This window comes from Sorex araneus, chromosome 1 (assembly GCF_027595985.1).
Source record: "Sorex araneus isolate mSorAra2 chromosome 1, mSorAra2.pri, whole genome shotgun sequence".
NCBI classification, from domain to species: domain Eukaryota; kingdom Metazoa; phylum Chordata; class Mammalia; order Eulipotyphla; family Soricidae; genus Sorex; species Sorex araneus.
Window position 1 is genome coordinate 145,790,262 of NC_073302.1, and position 25,414 is coordinate 145,815,675.

Sequence of the window (25,414 nt, forward strand, 5' to 3'; positions counted from 1 at the left end):
GCTCTGACCTGGAAACCTCTCCTGGCCAGCAGTTCTGCAGGCTACCAGGAACACCCCCAACAGGGGGCCATCTGTGTCAGACCCAGTGTTGCCCAAGGAACCTTGTGATGCCTGTTATGGTCCTACAGTATTGCTCCAGTCCTTTGAGTTGTCTTCCTGTCAGTGACATTTTTTCAGTTTTTTCTTTTTTTGGGGGGGGGGGGACACTTAGCTGGGCTCAGGGATAGAGGAGGGACTGTATTTGTGCTCTAAAAAAATCTTAACTTTTGTGTTGGTGAATACAAAGTATCAGTGTTTGAAAACACTGCTTTGATTCCTGGTAAGGCGCCCCAACAGTTTGACCTACTTTTACAACCTTAATGCAAATACCAACAAAAACGATGAAGGTCAACTATCATAGCATTATGGAAGTTTGATTTCGCAAACTTATGAAAATACTTCACTCAAGCTTTTGCAGCAGCATTTTGGAAATAGTGACCCTCGTTTCGGGTCTTAGTTACTTGTCACCCACTCGGTTGCAAGTTCTAAACGGACCGTTTCTAACAGCCTTTTAACGGTGTCTCATACATAGTAATTATGACCATCTGTGGATTGAGCAAATAAACTACAAGTTGTAAACAATAAGCACATGGTCATCATCTTATTGCCTCCTTAATGTTTGTAGAATTTTGTATAAAATCTCCCCCATTTGGTTTTTTGTTTTAAATAACTGGGGCGGAGACCCAGTGTATCTAAAGGATGCCGCTTATAGTTTATGTCAGCGGTGCCCGAATCACTCCTTCTCAGTGTCACAACATCAGAGAAGGCGTCTTGGTTCCCTAGTGCTACCTAGAGTAGAGATCTGGAAGTGCTGGCTAACCCGTGTTTATAGGCGCACAAAGCATTTGATCGAGTAGGTGGGGAAAAAAAAAAAAATAGGACACACAGTCGGGCGAGAGGGAAGCGAGTAGCAGAAGAGACAGCTCCCGGGAGGCGCAGGCCGCAGCCTCGCGAGACCCGCGCGTTGCCGCGGCGACGCTTCCGGCCGGCGCGCGCGCGCAGCCTCGGGAGCAGGGGAGTCGTGACGCGGGCGGCTAGAGCTGCCCGCCGCCGCAGCTGCCGCCGCGAATTCCGCCCGCGGGAGCGCGCTCGTGGCGCGCGGCCGTGCTCAGCTCTCCAGCCTCGCTCGCTGACGCGTCGTTGACGTTGGGGAGCGGGAAGGCAGCGGCGGCGGCGGCGGCGGCGGCGGCGGGATGAACAGCGGCGCTGCCTTCGCGCTGGGTCTAGGCTTCGGCCTCACCCCGACGGCGGTGATTCAGGTGACGAATCTGTCCTCGGCCGTGACCAGCGAGCAGATGCGGACCCTCTTTTCCTTCCTAGGAGAAATCGAGGAGCTGCGGCTCTACCCCCCGGAGTAAGTGCAGGAGCTCGGCTGGGGGGGAGGGGAGCGGGCGCCCCGGGGCGAGACCCCCGGGAACCCAGGCCCGGGCGCGGGCGGGCGGGCGGATGAACGGGGCGGGGGCGGGGGGGGTCGCGCGCGCGGCGCCTGTCACGTGACCGCCGGGCTTACCTTGGTGCCCATGTTTGATCCGGGCACCTGAGTCCGGCTTCGAGCCTGGCTGGGACTCTAGGTTCCGCCCCAGTTGGGAGGGGTGGAGGGGGGCCTCAGCGCGTGCACCGCGCCTTGCCAAGGGCTTTAAGCGGCGTCTTGGTGGGGGGCCCGCCGGCCCGCGAATCAGCACCCTCCCCTCACCCCCGCCCCTTTCTTTCCCGAACTTAAGATGGCCGCAGGTGGGCCCCGAGGCGTCCTCATGGCCCGCGCCAGGGACCCGCGGAGACCGCGCCCGGGGCGGCCGCCCGGGTGCCGGGCTCCACCCTCCGCCCCCAACCCCTCCGAGGCTGCAGGGCCCCCTCTGGGCCCGCCTGCGGCAGTCCGTGGTCCCCGGAGCGGAGCCAGGGCCGCCTTTGTGGCCCGTCCCCCTCCCCCGGGCGTTGTTTACAGGTCTTCAGCATCTTCCCGGTTCTTGCGAGCCCAGCCGTGCGGTTAGGGAAGATCCCGGCCCTTGTTGACCCTGGTGGCCCCGGGATGCGACTCTACCCTCCGGGAAAGGCACCCGGCCCAGGCTCTTTCGGAGAAAAGTCTTGGGTCCACGCGGGGATGATCCCTTAACCGGGCACTTTGCTGAAGCCGCCTGCGGCCCGCGCACACCTTCCCGGGTGCATTTTGAGGTCAAGATGCCCCCCCCACCCCCCTCCCCGTGCGATACTGTATCCGCTCTAGCTTGTATACAGTCACCTTTGCGGGTGGTTACATTCTCAACGAGCTTTGACTACTGTTACTGTTTTTAAAAGCCAGAGTGTTAGACTTTTGAAATACTCTTCGGTTTTTTTTTGTTCATTGTGTCGGAAATAGTTTTTTCATTGCCGATAACTAGTGTTTAGTGTCTTTTTTTTTTTTCTCAAAATACCAACCGTTGGTATTTGGGGGGGATTAATTTTTTCCCCAGTTTTTTTCTACTTTTTGTTTCTGAATATTTCATGTGTACACAGAAAAATTGCAGAAAATACCGAATGCATTTGACAACCCATGTTCCTTTTACCTGTGTACATCCTTTACCACGGTTAATTTCTTTCTTTTATTCCCCTCCATTCCCATTTCCCATCTTTTTGAAAGTAGTTGCAGATACCACGATATTCATCCCTCAAGACTAAAGTATGTATACTTCAACAAGTATGTTGCCGACGTTGTCACAGTAATATTCGTGGCTAAGCATTTATTTTATTTTTAAAATTTAAAGGTAATACGTTTACGGTGGTGTTAACATTTTTGATCTTGGTGTACAGTTGCTTCATCTGTGCCCCAGTACTTTTACACTAAGGTTAAATACTATTTCATGTGTAATATTTAAGTCTTCCCTTTCCTTTGATGTATGCTGTAACCAGAGATCTTCTGTAGCATTTCATTTTAAAGTCTTCCATGACATTAATATTTGTTTCACAGAATAACTCAACCTGGGGGCTGGAGCAATAGCACAGCGGGTGGGGCATTTGCCTTGCACGCGGCCGACCCGGGTTCGATTCCCAGCATCCCATATGGTCCTCTGAGCACCGCCAGGGGTAATTCCTCAGTGCAGAGCCAGGAGTAGCCCCGTACATCGCCAGGTGTGACCCAAAATAACCAAAAAAAATAAAAAGGGAATAACTCAATCTGGATTTATTTATTTTTTAAAGTATACCACATTACATTTTATTTTATGTTTGGAACAATCTGGATTTAGATAGCTTGCTTTTAAATGTTAGGATTTAGATAGTACATTAAAACACTTTTATAGGGGCTGCTCCCAGTCGTCCTGGGGGTGGTGGTGTTTCCTTTGATGCTTGGTGGGCCACTTGGGCTGCCCCAGCTCTGCTTGGTGGGCCGTGAAGTGTGAAACAGCCCTACTCACTTGCTAGGCATGTGCTTCATCACTTGAACCATTTCTGTGCCTTGTCAAGTAATACATTTAATTTATTTTTTGGTTTTGGAACCATACCCAATGGTGCTCAGGGCTTCCTCGTAGTTCCGTGGTCAGGGATCACTCCTGACAGGCTCAGGGAACGCTGTGGGATGCTAGGGATTGAACCAGGGTCATCGGCGTGCAAGGCAAATCCGCTACCTGCTGTGCTATCTCACCAGCCCCTTAAGTAATGCATATTTTTGTCAAGACTATTTCATAGGTGCATGTACATATATGTGGATTAGCTGTCGAATATATAAATATGGATTTTATTTAACTTTTGTTTGTTTTTTGGGGGATAGTGGCAGAAGCACTTTTAAGGATGCTGAGGGCTACTTCTGTTCTGTGCTCATGATTCCTCAGTGTTCTTGACTGTCAAACCTGGGCCTCCTGCATGCACAGCATATGCTCTCTCTCCCGCCCTGTTTAACTTTGAAAATGCTTTCAGCAGTGTCCTCATTTAGCATTAAAATAGTTCTTAAGGGACTCACAAAATGGCTTAGTGTCACCTTAGTACTTGACTACCAAGCAGAAGTTGTGGATTCAGGCCGAGAGTTCAGACCCCATGCTGCAGCGTGAGCCAGGGCCCTCCTGCCAGGTCTGAGGTCTCAGATCCCTGTTGTGGGAAAAATTTCTTTAGCTATTGAGAAGAATCTGAGCTGGATCTTCTCTTCGGACCCTCTGTTGAGTGGCCCAGCCCGGTGACCTCAAGACACCTGGGGATTGTGTTCAGTGGTAGACTTGCTTTGTATTTATGACACTTTGTGTGCCATCCCTGCCTCCTGACCTCCAAGTCAAAGAAAAAAATGCTCTCAACCAGAGTCCATTAATGAGCCTAGTGAGTCATGGCTGCAAATCATATTGCAAAATTGTAGCAATAAAATGAATCAAGCAAATTCTTTAGTTAGATTTTTTTTTTAATGAAATTCCTCACTGCTGTTTCTCAGAAATGCTTTTGTTCTTTAATGAAGTGATTTTAACCTGGTCCACATATTAAAGGGATTTATGTAAAAGTGATTGATAGGAATTAAAGGCACAGTAGTAGGGGGCCAAGAGATAGTACAGTGGTGAGCAAGGCATGTGCCTGATCCTGCTTGATTTCTGACCCTCTTGCTCTTCTGAGCCCCACCAGGTGTGGGTGATGCTGGAGGCATCCAGCATAGCTGGGTGATCTAGGTTTTCCCTGCACTGCAGGACCCGAGCATCATCGCATCTGTGGGCCCTTGTGCTGGTTGGCTGAGAATTGCCACTGGGGCTCCAGGATCTCCTGAGCACCACTGGGGAATGACCTTCCTCCAAAAGTGAAAAAGTGCAGTGGTACTAGTTAAATTGAAGACAGTTGCTTTGCAACTGTAATAATAATACTACTATATGATTATGCTCTTAGAAACTGTAAATGTCTCTTTTTCTTTTTTTAGTTTTTGGGCTACACCTGGTGGTGCTCAGGGCTTACTTCTAACTATGCTTATGATCACACCCGACAGAGTCAGGGGACTTATGGGGTGCCGGTGATCAAATCCATATGCAAGGGAAACATGGTACCTGCTGTATGACCTCTCTGACCCACCAGGATTTTTTTTTAAAGCATTAAGAATTTATATAAGAGGAACTGGAGAGGTAATATCTCGAGACTAAGTGTGGTTGCAGCCTACTAATCCCTTATTAGTCATTCCTGAGTACTGCTGAGTGTGTCTGCATCCATCCCTCCCACTCCCCAGCCCCTAAGAGATGGGGAGATAGCTCAAAGGGTTTGTGTGCATGTTTTACATGCTGGTTACCTGGGTTTGATCCTTGACACCTTGTGGTCTCCAACCACTGCTGATTAAGTCACCCTTCCCCCGCCCATCCATGAAAAGAATTAGTACAAACATGAGAAGTTCTTTTTGTTTTGTATTTGAGTTATACCTAGATTTGGTTTCGGTGCTGAGGGGACCATGTGGTGTTGCTGGGGATGGAATCCAGACCTCCAGGATGCAAAGCAGGCATCCCAGCCCTTTGTGAACTCGACTCTGGCTGAAAAATTTGTAATTGCTTTGTTGAACTGCATGCCAGACAAGTGTCCAGAATTTTCATTTAAAGTATTTGCGCAATAAGTCTTGTATGTCATGAAAGCCTTTTCATAGCAGTAACAAATCTCTAATTTTTTTCTAGTAAGCTTTTTATTGAAGTATGATGTATGTACAGAAAGGTGTGTGGATAATAGTACAGTGAAGATTTAGAAAATGAATACAGAACACCTGCATCAGGATTATCTGCATCTTATCTTCCTCTCTGCCCCCCTTCCCATTTGTTGTTGTTGTTGGCCTATAGCTAGTGGTGCTTGAGGATCACAGTGTAGCTCTCTGGGTAGCATGTAGTGCCACGCATTCAACCTGGCATCCTGCAGGCTAGTGTGTGTGCCAGCTATTTAAGCCATCTCATTGGCTCTTAATTGTAAGCTTTTTTTTTTTTTTTGGTGGTGGGGGAGGGTGTCATGTCACACCTGGCTGTACTTAGGATTCTTTCTTTAGGGGCGCACCAAGTGATGCTTAGGATTTAGTCCTGGCTCTGTGACCAGGGACCACTTTTGTTTAGCTCTGGGCACTGTATAGGCTGCAGGACTGAACCCAGGTAGGCAGCCTGCAAATAAACCACCCTATTCGCTGTACTATGGTCCAGACCCTTGGTATGATGTCTTAACCTGTAGTTGCTTTAGAGTAGTCAGACTCAAGGTTTCTTATTCCCGTGGATGTCTTAGTTTGAAATGATAGGTTTCCAAGTTAGGTGTACTTATAAATGTAATTTTAGTTTCCAGCAGTGATTAGGTTTCCATTCTCTGTTTTGGAGGGGAGCCTCCCAAGTGGAGCTCAGCTGGTATGTGAGCCTCTCCAGTAATGTTTCGACAACCAGAAAACTAGGCCAGGGCTAGAAGATGTATTGCTTCCTGGGTTCTGTGCTACTGGGGATGTTCTGGTCACCCTGCCGGTGATGGAGGCTTCCAGGGCTGCACCCAGTGAAGCTCAGGGCATATGTACTGGAATTGGGACCCAGATTGGATGCGCCTAGCACGCAATGACTGCTGTACCATCTCCGGACTCTCCATTCTTTGTTAAAAAAATGTCTTTTTGGAAATGTTTCTTTCAGAAGTGTGAGGGTTTGGCTGAAAACTTTGGTGTTGAAAAAAGATAGTTGTTGCATTTGCTAGGACTTAGGCAGCTTGTTTTAATCATAGAGGCTTTTGGTTGCAAAGGAGAAACTTGGCTTCCCAATATAAATTGGACAAGACATTATTTAGAGATTTCCCTAAATTGGAGAGTTAAGATAGCCAGACTTCCCAAAGAGCTAGGCCTCTTGTGAACTGGGTCTGGGAACGAGAGGGTATCAACAGCCAAGGGGTGGTGACTTTAAAATTGTTTTAAAGTTTTTTTATTTTTTATTTTTTGCTTTTTGGGTCACACCTGGCAATGCACAGGGTCTACTCCTGGCTCTGCACTCAGGAATCACCCCTCACGGTGCTCAGGGAACCATATGGGATGCTGGGAATCGAACCCGGGTTGGCCGCATGCAAGGCAAATGCCCTACCCGCTGTGCTATTGCTCCGGCCCAATTTTTTGAACTTAAATTTTGTTGCTTTTTGGCCACATATGGAAGGGGTACCTAATCACTTTATATCTTAAAGTTGTTTTCCAAAAGACTTGGAAAATTGAGCCTTATAGGATTTTAAAAATTTAGGCTTTTAGACTCCATGCTGGCATATTTTGTGGCAGATTGTTGTTACTAAGGAATTTGGATTGGAGGTAGTGTTATTGATTAGGAGGCATTGTAGTATTAGGTGAGCAATGAGATCTGAATTAAGGCATTAATAATGAAAATGATGGGAAAATTAATGTGACGAATGTTTGAGAGGCAATGTGCAGAATTTAGTGGCCAGTTGAATGAAGAGAACAAAAAGTGTGCTTTTTTAGTCAAGGTAGGCAAGGTTTTGTTAACAGCCAAATTTAGTAGTTTCACAAAAATACTAATACTTTTTGTTGGTTTTAGGGCCACAATTAACTCTGGTCATGGATTATTCCTGCTGGTGCTCAGAGGACCAAGTGTTGTGGCAGGGGTCTGACTGGGATCGACTGCATGCACAGCAATCATCTGAACCCCTGTACTCTTTCTCTGGCCCTTATTTCTTCCACTAAATTTAGTATCAGAAACAGTCATTCTGTTGTTGTCATTCACTCTGGAATGAGGCTGATGTATCAGCCACCTATCTTTTGAGTGTTGTTACTGGCAGAGGAAAAGAGCAAAATAGTGTATTACTTTAAAACTCCAGCGTTACCCCTGTCCACTCTGCTTATCTTTATTTGACCAAAATTAGTTGCGTGGCTTGTTCTAAGGAACAGAGAAATTGAATTGTATCGTATACTTAGGGAATTTTGGCATATTTGGTAGAATATGTACTAAAAATGGTCCCATTATTAGATTTCTGACTTCGGTAATATAGTCACATGGGATTTTCGTGAGCTGAGACATGAACTATAGGACAAAGGACAGGACTGATGAGGAAGGAGGATGGTGGATTTATTTTGAATTCTAAATTAGGTCAGCCCAGTGACCATTCAAGGTATAATATTCCAGCAGGCACTTGGACCTGAGTCTGGAGCACAGGGGAAGCCTAAGTTGGCAGTTTTGATAGCATGATGAATTTAGTCTGGAAGGGAATTTATGTACTTCAGCAATAATTCATAAAATGATTGACTCAGATGTTGACTGTGCGGCAGATTATTGGGGTAGGTGGTCTTAATTGGGTGGGATGAATTAGGCAGGAGTGAATTGAATTGGGTTGGATAAGAGGTGGAATTTTTATTTTGCTTCTTTTACTTAGCCTGACTAGTTGTGTCATTAATATATAAATTCCATAGTATTAAGAGTAAATATCTAATCATTATTAGTGTGGATTTTTTTGTTTGAAGATGGATTTGTTATGTGAAGACCTCATTTAATGTATTTATTTTTTTTGCTTATTGGGTCACACCCAGCGTTGCACAGGGGTTACTCCTGGTTATGCACTCAGGAATTACTCCTGGTGGTGCTGGGGGGACCATATGGGATGCTGGGAATTGAACTCGGGTGCGCGTATGCAGAGCAAATACCCTAGCTGCTGTACTATCACTCCAGCCCCAAGACTTCAGTTTAAAAATGTGAAAATGTGAAGTTGGGGCTGGAGAGATAGTACAATGGGCGGCACTCTTGCCTTGCACAATACCAACTAGAGTTTAATCCCTGGCACCTGTGTGGTCCCGAGCCCCGCCAGTAGTAATCTCTGACCCAAGAGCCAAGAATTAAGCCCTGAGCACCACCAGGTGTGACCCCCAAAACCAAACCAAAAAATGTGAAATTATAAATATTGTACAAAATGACTTGAAAATTTGAATAATCAGGGTTGTTTGAGAATTGGAATGAAGATGATTAGACTTACGTTTCACCTTCACCGCTGCAGAAATGGGCAACCTGATTCCCCCTTTTTTTTTTTTTACATTTGTGGGCTATAAATATAGGCAGATGGGCTAAGGGCAGCCATAGAGAAGCATGTGTATCTGTCCATTAATGTACCAGTACCATGGCCACAAAAGTATTTTGTGGGCTGGATAGTAAGGAATAATGTTAACTTCCTTGATTTGTAAGAAATTGTTGCTGCTCAGGACATGTAAAATAATTATAGGTACATTGACATACTGATTGTCCTTGAGGATAATATATTTTGGAATCTAATAAGAAATTCATATGAAGGAAAATTTTTTTTGGGTCTTTTTTATTTTTGGTGGAGGTATTCATACCCAGGAGTGCTGAGAGCTCACTCCATAGTGTTTGGGCTACTACATGGGGTGCTTGGGATCCAACCTAGTTTGGCTGCATGCAAGGCAAGTGCCCTACCCATTGTACTATCTTGCTCGCGCTGGAAAAATTGCTTTATATTTGCTGTGTATGGTTCCAGCGCCAGGGATCTGTTCCAGAACCTCATGTGAGGTACCTACTTTAGGTCCCCGGTTTCTTTTTAAAGAAAACCTGTAGGCCTGAGATTGAACACAGGTCTAGATATTTACTTGTAAATTTCTTGTTGCTTTTTTTGCATATTTTCTTTGAAAATACTTTCACCTGAAACTACAATGCTTCAGCAGCCCTGGACAGTCTAATAATATATGCATAAGACCTTAATCTTATTTTCTGTTGTCTGATTGTTTCCAGTTCTGTGCAGTTTTTAGCTATTTGTGTGCCAGGGAATCACTCTAAGTAGGGTTAGTGTTGGAAGTGGTTATAAAATATGGGAGGTTTGAGAATTGTCTTTTATAAAGGGTGATAAGCATCAAACCCAGTTCAGCTGCTTACTTACTGTACTATCCCTACAGAACTTACAAATACTTTTTCTATTGATGTAGAACTGACATAAAGTATACAGTATTAGTTTCCGATTTGCAACAATTACTCATTATCTTTGATACTTGTATCTGTTGCAGAATGATCATTATAATAAATCTAACTTTACATCACCTTACAGTTACAAGTTTTTCCCCTTGTGATGAGAATTTTTAAGATTACTTTCTTAGCAACTGTTGGGTATGCAAGATAGTGTCATTGCCTCTTTTTGCCAGGCTCTTCATTACACCCTCCTCACCCCCATCTTTTATTGTTTTGTTTTTGTGGTTATATCTAGTAGTGCCGGCGCCAGGGTGAGGAGGCCTCCTATGTGCAGACTCTGCCTATTGAGCTATCTCTCTGCCCCCCACCCCTGGCTTAACCTTATACCTAGAAATTTGTACCTTTTGACTCTCAGAACAAAATGTCTTAAGTTTTGATCATCAAAAATTAATGTGAAGATGTAAGAAAGAAGCTTTAAATGAAAATGGCAGAACCAACCAAACATTTAATTAATCTAATCGTTTTTCTTCTTTTATCTTGCAGCAACGCACCTCTTGCTTTTTCTTCCAAAGTATGTTATGTTAAGTTTCGTGACCCATCCAGTGTTGGCGTGGCCCAGCATCTAACTAACACGGTTTTTATTGACAGAGCTCTGATAGTTGTTCCTTGTGCAGAAGGTTGGTATCTCACATGTTTTTTGCTATTATTTTAAATTCTGTCCTGTCTGTTACTATTTTTCTAGAAATTGGCAGGTACATAAATGTGTGTTTGTATATAAGAATGAAATTTGGAACAGAGATTTTTATCTAATAAAATATATTAAAAGGTTAACTAAATATTTTAGTCTGAGATTTTATGGCTGAATATTAAAAAGTTCATAAATTATTTGGTTTCACAGGTTTACTTTGGCTTTCTGTAATTTATAAGTTTTAAAGAAAGCTGTCTAAAATGAAATTTGGTCAGGAAATTATTTTAAGTGGGTAAATAAGTTAGACTTTGCCCCACTGTGAACAGTAGTAATGATAGCACATAAATAGATGTATACACATTTTTCCAAACTGGGATTAACTGATTCTTGTAAGAAAACTGTCCTTAATTTAAGTATTACCTTATGGCTACAGAGACCATTATTTCATTTTTACTATAACTGGTATGCAACTGGGGTGTTTTTTTACTGACTTTTTAAGGAAAAAAAATCTTATAATTAAAAGAAAAATCATGCAAAGCTATTTTTTAAAGCTGCTATTAAGAAAATAATTGCTGAAGATGAGGATAGGGCCAAAGGCCTTATTTTAGTTAAATTTTATAACTAAACCTGCTTTAAGAGCTAATTATTACTAATATTAATGTTTTAAAGAAACTTCTGTCTGTTTACAGAGCCACTTACGTATAATAGGCTGCTGAATTTGACAGTTCTGGTGTGTAATACATTTATTCAGAGCACTTGACAGTGGCATATGTACATTGATTTTTTTTAATTGGGTTATTATAATTTAAATGTCTTTAAGATATATTTTCACTGGTGGATGGTGATAAATATTTAACATCAAGTTTAATGAACTTTCATGTTTTAAAACCTTTTAGAAACTGGGCTAATAATTAAAATAACTTGATAAATAATAAGCAGAGTGCTGCACTTTTTTCAGTGTTTCATGTTTATTTCAGGATATCTATTCTGGGATGTAAAAAAACATTAGATTTAGCAAGTAACCATTCTGTTATTTTTGAAGTCCCAGAATAGGACATTCTGGATATTTTTCAGATAAAATGGAAGGGTATTTTTCCCATGCTCAAGTCAGAGAGGGAAGAATGAAAATGTATTGTAGTTACTTAGCAGCACAATCTACCTTACGGACTGATATTTATAAGGGGGGGGTCAACATATGGGGCTCCAGAAATGGAGAGCAAACTGGATGAAAGCTTATAATGTTTTAATTCTGCATCCCAAGCTCAAACCATTTTACAAGTAAACTGCATGGGAAAAAAGGAAACCAGAGGGTTTATAAAATTGAAATATTATATCATAAAATGATACTACCACCAACACATGACTTGACTATAGTGTGTTCGTAAAAGAAATGGAAGTAAGAGTTTATTGGTGTTGCTCTGTTGGAACCTTTCTATGTTCCCACAGAATTTTTCATACCTCTGAGAAAGCTCGTGAGCTACCGTAAATATTAAGGTTTGGGCATGTAGAGGTTCCTTTTAAAATGTTTTAATTGATAGAGATGAATAAATGCACATTTATTAGATTGCTTTAAAATGCTTTTAATACTGTGATTTTGATAGCTATTACTCAGCATAAAAATTCAAGTATATTTTTATTGAAATTTGGTTATGTCTTTTAATAGAACACTGACCTATCAAATAATTGGTATTAGAAAAGCACTCAGATACGTACTTTCATTAGCAAAATAAAGCCAATAAATTTATGGAACCTGAAGAATATCACAGTGAACTGTTAAAGATCTGATTATGCACTGCAAGCAAAATTTTATTTTAATGTATTACTATGCTAAAAAATGGCAAAATGAGTTTGTAATAAACCAAAGGAATGAGTTCTAGTAAAGTAAGTTTTGTAAGCGATGTACTGTACTGTTAGAAGCAGCCATCTATTCACTTCACTGACTGCATTGATGTTACAGAAACAGCACTGTGAAAGAAATGAGAAAACCGTAGGAAAATTTTAGGAAAAGTTTTTTCAGTTTCTTTCAATTTGCTGTTTTTTTTATTGCAGACAGCATTGTGAGAAGATCCTAAGCTGTGTAAATAAGGTTTGATGTGTAATAGTTTGATACATATTAAACATTAGCTATTGTTAAAGCCATTTCAAAATAAAATATACTTTCATTATACTCATCCAATATGACCTCTTTTTGTTGTTGCGTGCATCTCAGATTTCTTTTTATAAATGTTAACACTTAGAAAAAGATACGGTCAGACATAATAACATGGGTGTCAGCCTAATCATCAGTCATAACTTTATGTCCACATTTTCTGGTAGATGGATTTTGACTATTAATTTGGTTTTGTATGTTTTCTCTATGTGATATTTGTGCATTATTAGATGACTAGACTGGCCAAGGCAGACCTGTTACACTTGCCTGAGTTAGGCATTGTTTGCCATGCCACTAAACCTGCCGCCAAGTGAAACCTTCATTGGGGAAATGAGATCGGAGTCTGAACCGCAGAAGATGGACGCCCTGTCTCTGTTTTTTATTGTTTTACTTTAATTTCATTTTCTTTTCTTTATTTTGTCCCTTTTTTGTTTTTGTTTTTGTTTTTGTTTTGTTAAATCTCTTTCACTTTAACTTGTGAGCTGGTTTTCCAGTTCTTTGTAAATGGTATTCCATTAAGGTTTCATGACATTGCAATGCAAATTATATTGGGAAATGGTTAGAAGAGCTCAACCTTAATATTAAATAAATTTCATGCAGTAAATTAGAATACAGTGTTGGTTGGATGCCCAGAATGAGTTTAACTGGTGTTTATAGACTAATGAAGTACATTTTATTCTTGAAACAGGGAACAATGATAGTCTCAGGACCACCCCCTAGTCTTAGTGCTACGCTGCTGCAGCCTGCCCTCATCCCCCCCCCCCCAGGTCTATACATTGTTCCTAAAAACCAGTTGATACCTTCTAATTTTAACCCTCCCCCTTAGAATTTAGGCATTTAGGGAAATTGGTAAATTTTTAAAAACAGTAGTGGGATACAGAGTAAGAAGAGACTCTCACTTTTATGATGAGTAATTAGAGATGAAATTTTATTTCCTTAAAGAATCAGTTGCCTATGCGGGGAATGAATATCTGAGAAATTGTTGATTATTTGCATGTGTGTTCACTGTTTGCTTGAAATTTTTGTTGAAAAATATTTAGAGGTAACTAACTTCTAAGTGGGTCCAGAGATTGGGACTAGTATTTTAATACTGTGAAAGATAATGGTTTTCCTTGGTTGTCCTTGAGAAGTATAGTTTAGGAAAAATGCTAAATGCCTGGTTTATAATCCTATATACTCCTGTAGCGTTTGTAGGGTCAATTTAAAGATATTTTGGCTTGGAAGTCAAAGTGAGATTTTTTTTTTTTTCCTAAAAGTATCTTTCATATTAAGCTGTATCAAGAAATTTAAATTTGTAATAATTTACTACTACAGTGAGAAGCAGTGTCAGGCAACTTACTAATAATTTTTAAGCCAAAATGAAAGAAGTTTCACCTGTATTTTTAGATAGTCTTTTTTGTTTATATAGTTTTTCTATACTGTTTGGTATGGATAGTTTTGCTAATTTAATTGACAAAGTGACATTGCTAGATTAAATCTTTTAAATGTATAAATTAGGGTTTGCACATCAGAATTTCGGTTGATTTTTCAAGATGTGCTCAGGTTTTAGATATTTGAAAAGTACCTATTTGTAGCAGATGAAACTGGTCTGATAGCAATATAAATAATTAAAAAGTGGATGTACAGCTAAATGTAAAAAAATAGTAACTAATACAAAGTAGTTTTATGTCTGCAGTAGGCTACTTTTTAATCTATTGTAATGCATGTGTTAAAATCTGTGCTTTTACAATTTACTTTGAGATAAGTAATTTTAGATTGAAAAACTAAACTAATATAGACTTAGTGGTTAGAAAGCTTTAAAAAAGGTTTTTGCTAATGTAATTTTTATATTTTTATAAATAAGGTGTAATCTATTCTTTAAATGAAATTTTAAAATTCATCTTGACTTCTGTTTGTATTTAGAGATAATTTGGATAATAATGTTTAGAAATTTATCCCTACACATTGGTTGTTTTAAATAGATTTTTGCCACTAGACCCCACTATGGTGTTTTGGAAAATTTACTTCACTTGCTCTTTTCAGTTTAGCATGTTATTGTACACTGTTTTAAATTACTTTTGAAAATTCAAAATGGAATTGTATAGTCAGCTACCATATAATACAAACAGTTCTTATAAAATAAATATATATTGTTAGCTTTTAAAGAAATTTTGGGGGTTGGGATAGACAAAAGAAGACCAGGGGGGAAATATGTGAAAATTGCAGTCTATTAGAATTAATTGTATTTCATTAATTGGAGTGTTTGAGTAAAGTCTTCATTTTTTAACCATAGAAATTTGTTTAAGTCATAGGAATTAGTGTCTAAAGTTATTTTAGTGGAGTTGTTAGGCAATTTAAATGTTTATAAGTAAACCTTTAGGCATTAATGATCCCTCTTCAGATAAGTATACATGAATTTATTCTAAAGTTAGTGTAAAAAGATGACTGAGAATAGGGAACTTTTTTGGTTAATCATGCTTGAAAATGTTAGAGTTTCAGAGGCATTTTCTTGGGAACTGAATTTTTGGGGGCACCTCTATTGTTGGTGAGTTGCCATATTAATGAAACAAGTGAAAGCCTCTGTTGAAGCTGTTAAATTGCTGTAGGCTGTAGTTTTTTTCTTCTGTCTACTTGAATAGAGTCTTTAGGAATATTATCAAAATATTTGCATCACAAGTAGGTAGTTTCAGTAACAGGAGCACTCGGTGAGGGACAAATTTCAATTCGCACATATTTGTTTTTTCTTTTTCTTTTTTTTGACTAATTTGGTTATTTGCCATTTCTGGGGATTAAACTTTAAAAAATGTTCTTCTTTTCTGTATCTGATGTTCTGTGTGCTATTAGTGATGCAGCCAACACGAACGGTTGTCATGTGTAACACAACTTTCGATCACCGCGAAAACACCGTCCTGGGAAAGCGTCCATGCTTGATATCGTTTGGTTCATGAACATTAAGTTTCCAGTACAGGTGACCCATAGCTCAAAGTGTTAAATAATTGTCTACATTATTCAATTTTTAAAATAATATTCCATTAATGAGATTGCTAGTCTTTGAAATTTTGCTCACTTTTATTTTTCCTGGTAGAGCAGGATAAAAGGAAAGACTTAAGTTCTTATTTATTTCTTTATTCGGATCTGATAGATAGATTCATTTATTATTATAATTCTTTTTTTAAGTACAAGGGTAATTGTAAAATCTTAGTGTAAAAGTAAAAGTTTGTGTGGTGTTTCTGCTTTTTGTAATGTTTGGAACTTGCCTCTGCAGGTAAAATTCCAGAGGAATCCAAAGCCCTTTCTCTATTGGCTCCTGCACCAACCATGACAAGTCTGATGCCTGGTGCAGGCTTGCTTCCCATACCCACTCCAAATCCCCTGACTACAGTAAGTGCCATTCACATCATTCAGAAGTTGAGGGGGACATTCGGCCATGTAAAAGCCACTGAATAAAGAGTTTAGCACATTGTTTATATTTCTGATTATTATTTTTTTAATGGAGAGGAAATGTCTACCTAATTTCACTCCCCTCCCCTATATAGTCACGGACTTAAAATGTTATTGAATTGATTTGCTGTCAAATACAGTTACAAAGTTGTTCATGATTGAGTCAGTCATATAATAGTTCAGCACCCATCTCTTCACCAGTATACACCAAGGTTTCAGTTTCCCCCTCTCTTCCCCTAGCCTACCTTGATAACAGACAATTTTCTCCTCTCCCTTCTCTTCTCTCTCCTCTCTACCTTACCTCCCCCTTCCTTCTTCCCTTTCAGGTACCAAGGTTTGCATTGCCCTTACAAAGATTATTATGAATGTCAATTTACCTCCTTCAGCACCCAGTTCTTTTTTTTTTTTTTTTTAATTAATAGTTTATTTTTAATTAGTGAGTCAACGTGAGGGTACAGTTACAGATTTATACATTTTTTTTTGAATGCAAACATCCTTTTATTTATTTATTTACTTATTATTTAATTTTTGTGTTTTTTTTTTATAATTTATTTATTTTTAATTAGAGAATCACCATGAGGGTACAGTTACAGATTTATACACTTCTGTGCTTATACTTCCCTCATACAAAGTTCGGGAACCCATCCCTTCACCAGTGCCCATTCTCCACCACCTGTAAACCCGGCGTCCCTCCCACCCTCCCCACTCCCATCTCCCCCCCACCCCACCCTGCCACTGTGGCAGGGCATTCCCCTCTGTTCTCTCTCTCTAATTAGCTGTTGTGGTTTGCAATAAAGGTGTTGAGTGGCTGCTGTGCTCAGTCTCTAGCCCTCATTCAGCCCGCAACTCCCTTCCCCCACATGGCCTTCAACTACAATGTAGTTGGTGATCGCTTCTCTGAGTTGCCCTTTCCCCGGAACGAAGCACCCAGTTCTTATCACTGACTTTTAACTGCCTATTGGAATGAAGGAATTGTGAAGTGATTGGGGATTCATTTATATTTGAGAATTGAAGTAGATTATTCATTAGAAAATTGCTTTCTGGAACTTAGCATTTCAGACAGCATGAGGAATTGGGATAATTTTTGCCATATTTCTCAACTTATGAAAATCTTCATGCATCAAAAGACACATGCATTTAAATTAAATGATCCACAACCTTGGTAACAGGAGAAAATATCTTAGCAGCAGTTCTCTGGTACTGGGAAAATGTAACAAGGTAAACACATGACAGGAAAATTTTTTAATTGTGCAGAATTGAGTAATGCCAACTTTGTGATTTCTGGTAGATTGAAAGTTAAAAGATTATATGGTTATTGGGCTCTTGGTTTTTAAATAAAAGTTTCTGGTCTATTTTTAAAAAGGGTCCATTTTCTTCCAAGAGAATCCAAAGCAAAGGTAAAACTCAATTAAAATCAAGCTCTGTGGTGCAGGATTATTAAGGAGGGAACATTTTGTTGTTTATTTGCTTTTGGACCCTATCAGAGGTGCTTGGGGCTATTGTGGCTCTGCTCAGAGATTCTCTCCCCCACACCCCTCGCAATGCTAAAGGGACTAACTTTGATGTAACTGGGGACCTTATGATCCTTGAGCAGGTAAGGGAGGGTGCAGATAATTTTATATTTTGAAATTTAAAGTTCTCAAAAGTTTTTAAAAATTGTCACTTAAGAAGATACCTTACAGTACCATTAATTGGTCAGTTTATGCAAAAACTAAATTGTAGACTTAGTCCAAAGAAGTAGTTGTCATTATAGAGTTCTAGAGAAAGTATAAGTGAGTTCTTTGAAGACAAGGATGCGTACTTGAAGCATCAGACTGAAAACCACCGAGATGAGATGTGTCACGAGGGCTTAGTGTCTCCCGAGTGAGCAGGCCAGGAGCTGGGCCCCCTCTGCTGCTCCCCTCTAGCCCTCCATTGCCCAGTGAGCTTGGGGAGATGCCTGGTCCTCAAGTGCTTGTGTGCTATCTTTCGTTAAGCAGAATAGCAATTAACTCCTGACAGTCTTGACAATTTCACTACTGGAGTAAAGTTTACTGTGATTTCTTTCCTGATTGTCATCATCTTTGGAAAGCTTCTATTTCAGAAGTTTTGTGATTCACTTCACTTTGTTGGAGATTCTTGCCTTGGAGGTATCACACCAGTACGTTTGCACCTGTGTGTGAGCAGTTTTGTTGTGAAGCTGTGTTCAGTGGCGCTGCCTGTATCACATAGACCCTGCTCGTTTTGTCTCAGCCTCAAGTCCTTTTCTAATTATGGAGTGCCTAGCTGTTTTTTCTTTATGCTTCACTGTTGATTACATCAGTGCATTTTTGGTATTCCTTGGTAGAATTTCTGCAGTTTATGTTGGTGTCAAATTGATGAATGTTCTGAGATTTGAATAGTTTTTTTTTTTTTCTTTTTTTCGGGGATGGGGGGAGGGCACGTGCTTAGAGCACCTGGTTCTCCTCAGTGTTCAGGGCTTCTGGTTTTCTTCAGGGATCACTCTGGTGGGACTTGGGCCGTATGAGGTGCCAGCAATTAACAAGGCACCCTACCCATTGTACTGTTGTTCTGGCTCCAGTTTGGGAGTTTTTCTTTTGACCTCTCACACAGTGCTCAGGAGGCCAGGGGACTACACTGGTGATACTTGGCTTCCTGGGTGGCAGGTCAGTGCAGGGTCTCAGGATGCTGTGGCTTCCCAGCCCCTGTGATGAGGGATACCTGGGCTACTTCTGGGCCTCACTTGGCTGTGCTGGGGGGCCCACCAGGCCTGTACCCAGTGAGACTCAGAGACCATGCGATGCCAGGAACAAACTATCTCCCAGTTACTGTGCTGTTTCCCAGCCCCACTATTTTGAGGTTTATACTTAACTGTTGCTAGTAGGTGAGGATCAACTGATTGGCAAGGACAAATTGGAGGATACCTGTATTGGCGGATAAGCTGCATTTCAACACTGTTCTGCTTTGTGTATTAATGTGTATATTGCCTAAAAGTTACTCAGTGTACTCAGTGCTCGCTCTCTCCCTCGTCTTTCTTCCTTTTCCCCTCTTTTTCTCTCTCCCACCCCTTTCTCTTTTGGGCTCTCCCAAGCAATGCTCAGAAGACGTGGAGGCCACTCTCTGCTGTAATTGGGACCCACTGCCACTGTGGGTGATGGGGGGGCATACAGTGTGGGGATTGAACTAAGGACCTGTGTCTCCCTTATCCTCATATACCACTAGTTCCAGTATTAGACAAGAATTTTACAGTAAAGCTCTGCTCAGAACAAACACACAAAGGCACACGCCAGGTGCAGTCCTGGAAACCCCTTCATCCCGCTGGGGTGGCCCAGGTAATCCCTGTCACTGCAGGGCCTGGCTGCTCTGCATTCTCAGGCCTTGGCATTGAACTGCATTTCCTGTTGGCTGATACTACCAATGAGGCTCCCAGGCCTTTGGGACAATACTTGGGTGTCCCCTAAAAAAATAGGAACTCAGATAAGTGGTTCTTCATTTTTTATGTCCCCAAGTTCTAGGACAGATTTGGTAATACATTTTTATAATATCTGTAATTCGTAAAAGTTAGACCACATAATTTTGTGGTGCTCAGGGTTTACACCTGTCTCTGTGCTTAGGTATCAATCCTGGTGGGGTTCTCTGGGCCACCTTATGCAGTGCCCAGGATCAGACTAAGCTTGGATACATGCAGGGCAAATGCCTTGATTGCTGAACTATTTCTCTGGCTCAAGAATACATACTTTAAAATGTCATTATTAGGGGCTGGAGCATAAGACAGTGGATAGGGCATTTGCCTTGCATGTACTGACCCACGTTTCATCCCCAGCATCCCAGGTGTGACTCCCCTCCCCCCCAAAAAAAACCAACACAAAAACGAACAAAGAACTTACCAGTGTCATTGAAATTTATTACTGCAGTACCGAAGTTTTTCATACTGGCTTGAAAATTCAAAGTATCATGAAAATGTGCTGATTAAGGTAACTACTAATTTGTAGTACTCCCTTATAGTTATACGACTACATTCTTATCTGTTTCTATGTAGTTAGATTTTGTGTTTGAAGTAGTTTCATAGTGATTCTATTTTTAAGAGAATATCATGTTCCCAAGTACTATTTGCAATACTAGATTTAAATGAAAGAAAATGCAATGTCAATTATACAGGTGTTCTTCGGTCTCCATGTACCTGTGTCCTGGCACAGAGTATCATGTTACAAAGTGCTAGCTGGAGTATTACATTTAAGCAAGAGGGAAGAAAACACATTATACATCCAGTGGACTTGCATGTGTCCTGCATACCTCTTGGCAGTTACAGCCCAGTGGTAAACCCTGGTTGTCAGCCTTCCTGCGCCTTTGGACTGCACCTTTCTGCAGTCTGGACTGGTGGTTGAAGACCTTTGGGTTATACCATTTCCTCACTTGGCATACTAACTGAAATCATTTCTTTAGTGGAAAAACTTCTTTTGTGACCTAGACACAATTCATGGAATCTTTCAGAGTTGAGAGGCTGGAGAGAGTACAGGTATTAAGGCACTTGACATCATATCGTCCTCTGAGCACAGCCCACAGTATCTCAAGTATTACGGGGCATAGCTCAAATCCCTCTCCCCGCCCAGTCCCCCCTTTCCAGAAAAGATTGAGTGGCCAGAGTGATAGTGCCATGGGTAGGGAGCTATTTCCAGTTTTTATTTTAAGGAACTGTTGCTGGGGACCACAGGGAGAGAGCCCGGCAGTGTGCAGGCACCTCTGTGGCTATAGCCTGTGGTGCTTTGGGGATGGGATGGGAGCAGTGTGGTTCCAGGGATCTAATTCAGGCTCTAATGCATGCCCTGTTCCCCTTGTGCTATCGCTAAAGCCCTGAAAATGCTTTCTAATTCACAGCTCATTTGAGTTGGGCTTTTCTGAAAATTATACTTAATATATTTTAACATTCTAACTTCTGGATATCCTTTTCTCTGTCCGTAGAAACTTTTTGCTGTTGGTGAATATTTTCTCTCTTGATGCACTTGCATGAGTGATTCCCTAGTACTGAAAATAAGGCATGTGTGTGTATTGGGGTGGGTTTGGTTGGCAGTGATATTTAGTTCATATAGTTTGCTGCCTTGAGGGGAAATGGTTTCCTTTATATCCAGTTGTATATATTCTGTTACAAAACATAATTTGTGAAGAACATCTTTATTTAAAAACAGGAAAGATGGCTTGTTTTGGTTTGGCTTTTGGATACTTCTCTGACCTTTTTATCTTACCTGTTTCTCTTGCTCACTCTACTTAGCTATATTTACCTTGTTATTTCATTGACGTACCCAGTTTATTTCTGCCTTGGATTTTGTATTAAACTCTTGCTAAAACTTTTTTCCATGGGACTGGAGAGATCGTATAATTGGTAAGGTGTTTTTTTTTTTTCCTTGGCTCGAACATGGTCAACCTGTATTTGATCCCTAGCACCCCATGTGGTTTCCTGAGCCCTGCCAGGAATGATCCCTGAGCAGGCAGGTGTGGCACTAAAACAAAGCTAAGAAACACCAGTTCTTTTTAGACATTTAAAAAGGTTAACAATGGAACCTTTAGTGAGGTTTCTGCTTGAAGCCTCACATTTCAAGGGAGGCCACGGTTTCTATATTAGACATCTCTGGAGTCCAAATCATCTTTGGCCATGAAAGACCAAAGTGTAGGGGCAACTGAATGTTTAGGTGCCTTATAACACAGCTGGAAAATAGACCAGAGAAGGGTAATTGTAGTTCCAGAGCAGCCACGTCCAGTAGAACTCTCTGTGGTTCGGGAAATGGCTGTATCTGTACTAATAAGTGTAGTAGCCACATGTGGTGAATGACCACTTGAAATACGGCTAGTGTAGAGTTTTAATTTAAAATTCAAATACCCATAAAGTTCAAGAATTTGTCATTAATAAATGTATAGAAGAATGGTGTAGTGACAAGTAAAAGTTTCTAAAACAGTTGAATTTTTAATTTGAAAAACAAAGGTGTTGGATCAGATGATTTACTTTTCCAATTTAAAGTTCAGTTCAGACTTGTATACAGTTGTATTTCATAGTAAAGAAAAATTTTAGGGACTAGAGCGATAGTACAGCGTGTAGGCTATTTGCCTTGCACACGGCCGACCCGGGTTCGATTCCCAGCATCCCATATGGTCCCCTGAGCACCTCCTGAGTAATTCCTGAGTGCAAAGCCAGGAGTAACTTAACCCTGTGCATTGCCGGGTGTGACCCAAAAAGCAAAAGCAAAAAAAAAGATCTGATTTTCATCTGTGTATCTTGCATCATAGATTACCGAGAGGCTGTGAGGGAGGAGTATGATTACAAAAGCAATGCACAGGGAAAGTCATCACTCAGAGCAAAGTGGCCTTAAATAGTAGAGCTTATTTCACCATTTTTTGGTTTTGTTTCGGGTCCAGACCTGGCTATGCTCAGGGGTTACTCCTGGCTCTGCTCCCAGAAATTACTTGTGGTTTTGCTCTGGCTACCATATGGGTACGGGGATTGAACCTGGATCAGCCCTTTCCAAGGCAAACACTATCTGCTTTACTTATCATTCCAACCCTATTCCACAATTTTGAACTGAGTTAGTCAATAACATGATAATTTGAAATGTTGATGATGAGCATCAGCTCTTAAGCTCTGTTAGCAGCAAGATGCATAGATTATAATAAAAAACAGTTGACCTTGAACTAATGAGGGCTAAGGAGGTTGAACCCTTGTGAGGCAAATAAATAAATAAATAAATAAATAAATAAATAAATAAATAAATTTTCTTTTTTTGGATCCCAGCTCACAATGCTGTGGTGCTTGGGAGACCATATCAGGGTGCTGAGGATTGAACATAGCTCGGTCCTGTGCAAAACAAGCGTGCTACTTGCTGTACTATCACTCTGGCCCCATGCACAGATAACTTTTGGCTCTCTCAAAACTTAATTGCAGTTGTTACTTGGTATTTGTGGAAGTTGGTTCAGGAGTCCCATGGACTCCAAAATCCAAGGATGTTCAAGTCCCTTTTAGCCTTCTAAATTCACTCCACAATCATGGAGTCAGCCAACCACATCTGTAGTAGTTGGTTGAATTGATGAATTTAGAACTCATGGATATAAAAGAGGACATAAGAGACTTCCATGTACTTATTCTTGATTTCCCTTTCATTATTGATATGACCGAAGGTCGCACTCATGTGGTTTGTTTGCACACATGCTTGTCAGGGTTTTGCACTCTTTTGTTATGGTGCTTAGTCAGTTGTGGTGCACTGATGGTCCTAAATAGTAGCACTACTGAGATTGCACTCAGCATGTGTGGTGTTGCTGGAGATTGAATTTGAGGTCTTACTTGACTAATTGTCACTTTGCCATTGAAATTGTCCCCAGTTCCTGAGCCCATTTCTAAAAATCTATTAGGGAAATGACGTATTGGAAATGGGCATATGCATGAAACACTATCATTGATGGTATTGTAAATCATGGTGGCTAAAATAAAATTTGAAAGAAAAATATGTGTAAGAGCTCTATGTTTCACATGTGTGCTGGGACATTTCTTTGAAGAAAAAAAAAGTGATATATGGTAGGGAGTGATGAACCTAACTAAGCTAGGGAAGGTCTTTTAGAGGGCATTGATCTGAATCTGGCAGATGCTGGAGATCTCTTTAAGTAGAAAGAACACCAAAAGAAAATCCTAAGGTGGAGAAAAAGTATGTGTGGCAACTAAGAAGAGAGCAGCGGCCCATGTGGGGAAGTGTGATGAAGGAGAGGGGGAGAGTAAGAAGGCTTTGAACAAAGGTTGGATGGGGTAGAGAGGGCCTGACTATGTAGAGCCTTTTGGACCATAGAGAGGAGTTGGAATTTTGTTGCAAAGTTAATCTGAAGTCATTGATGGGTTTTAAGCAAGTACATGACATGGTATCTCTGGTCCTTGAATGACGAAAACTTGGAATTGCTTGGTATGTTTTAGATGAGGTCAAAGCACTTTAACTTCTTTTAACCCTAATGTTGTAAATAAGTTTGTTTTTTTTTTGGGTGATCTAGTTCCTGTAGTGCTGTTTGTTTTTGGTGATTATGATGTAAAATCCCAGCAGATTTAGTGCTAAAGTTCTGTCTGAAGTTTTTAAGCAGGGAGGTTGTGAAATCCCTTTCAAAAAAAAATACATGTGTTAGATAAGGTTTGCTCCAGAGAAAGGGCTATATATTAATGATTGGTGAAAATATGAGATTCACAAGAACATACCTCTGTTTTGTTTGAGGAGTCATGATTGCTAATTCAGCGTTATGGCATCTTTATAGCACTTAACTACTGGGAATAATGAGAACTTTCTGTTTTTAGTGCCAGGTTAAGAAGTGTTTACCTAGACAGCTAAGAAATATATATTTTTTATTACATTTAAAACTCCTGTGACCATTGCTTTTAATAATTTAGATATATGCCTGGCTTAAAGTTAAGAGCACCTAATTTTCTATTTTTCTTGAGTTGGTAATTCTTTTAAGATTAGAGAATGGTAATATTTGATACTAATAAAGCATCGTTTGTTTGTTTTATAGCTGGGTGTTTCACTTAGCAGCTTGGGAGCTATACCAACAGCAGCACTAGACCCCAATATCACATCTATTGGAGAGATTCCACAGCCTCCACTTATGGGAAATGTCGATCCTTCCAAAATTGATGAAATTAGGAGAACAGTCTATGTTGGCAATCTGAATTCCCAGGTAACCAGTTTAAGAAATAGAGTGGTATAGTGCCTCTTAAGTCTTTCCTTTCTCTCTCTCTTTTTTTTTTTTTGGGAGGGGGGGGCTGGGTCACACCCGGCGATGCACAGGGGTTACTCCTGGCTCATGCACTCTGGAATTACTCCTGGCAGTGCTCGGGGGACCATATGGGATGCTGGGGATCAAACCCGGGTCGGCCGCATGCAAGGCAAACACCCTACCCGCTGTGCTATTGCTCCAGCCCCAAGTCTTTCCTTTCTCTTAAAAAGGAAAAGTGATTGGTACAGTAATATCTATTGCCCTTTTTTTTTCCTTTTTTTTTCTATCGCCCTTTTTAAAGCATATGCATTATTAAAGTAAAATTTCTTTTCTCAGACAACAACAGCTGATCAACTACTTGAATTTTTTAAACAAGTTGGAGAAGTGAAGTTTGTGCGAATGGCAGGTGATGAGACTCAGCCAACTCGATTTGCTTTTGTGGAATTTGCAGACCAAAATTCTGTACCAAGGGCCCTTGCTTTTAATGGAGTAATGTTTGGAGACAGGCCACTGAAGTAAGAAACCCTAAACAGAAATTTTAATGATTATGAAAACATTTAAGTATTTTTAAAGCAATTAAGGCCTTTT

At 40.8% G+C, this 25,414-nt stretch overlaps 1 protein-coding gene across 2 annotated transcripts in view; it reads left to right on the forward strand.

Annotated features, from left to right (window-relative positions):
* The first annotated feature begins 1,036 nt into the window (after positions 1-1,036).
* Positions 1,037-25,414, forward strand: part of SREK1 (splicing regulatory glutamic acid and lysine rich protein 1) — a 47,401-nt gene continuing 23,023 nt past the window's right edge. Inside the window, exons 1-5 of one of the 2 annotated variants that reach the window (XM_055123952.1) lie at positions 1,037-1,393; positions 10,404-10,537; positions 15,942-16,057; positions 24,623-24,787; positions 25,163-25,341. In XM_055123952.1, the coding sequence (XP_054979927.1) occupies positions 1,233-1,393; positions 10,404-10,537; positions 15,942-16,057; positions 24,623-24,787; positions 25,163-25,341 (755 nt within the window). In that variant the 5' untranslated portion in view covers positions 1,037-1,232. Of the gene's footprint in view, positions 1,394-10,403; positions 10,538-12,944; positions 15,645-15,941; positions 16,058-24,622; positions 24,788-25,162; positions 25,342-25,414 lie in introns of those variants that run through there. The other variant, XM_055123962.1, reaches the window with a different exon arrangement.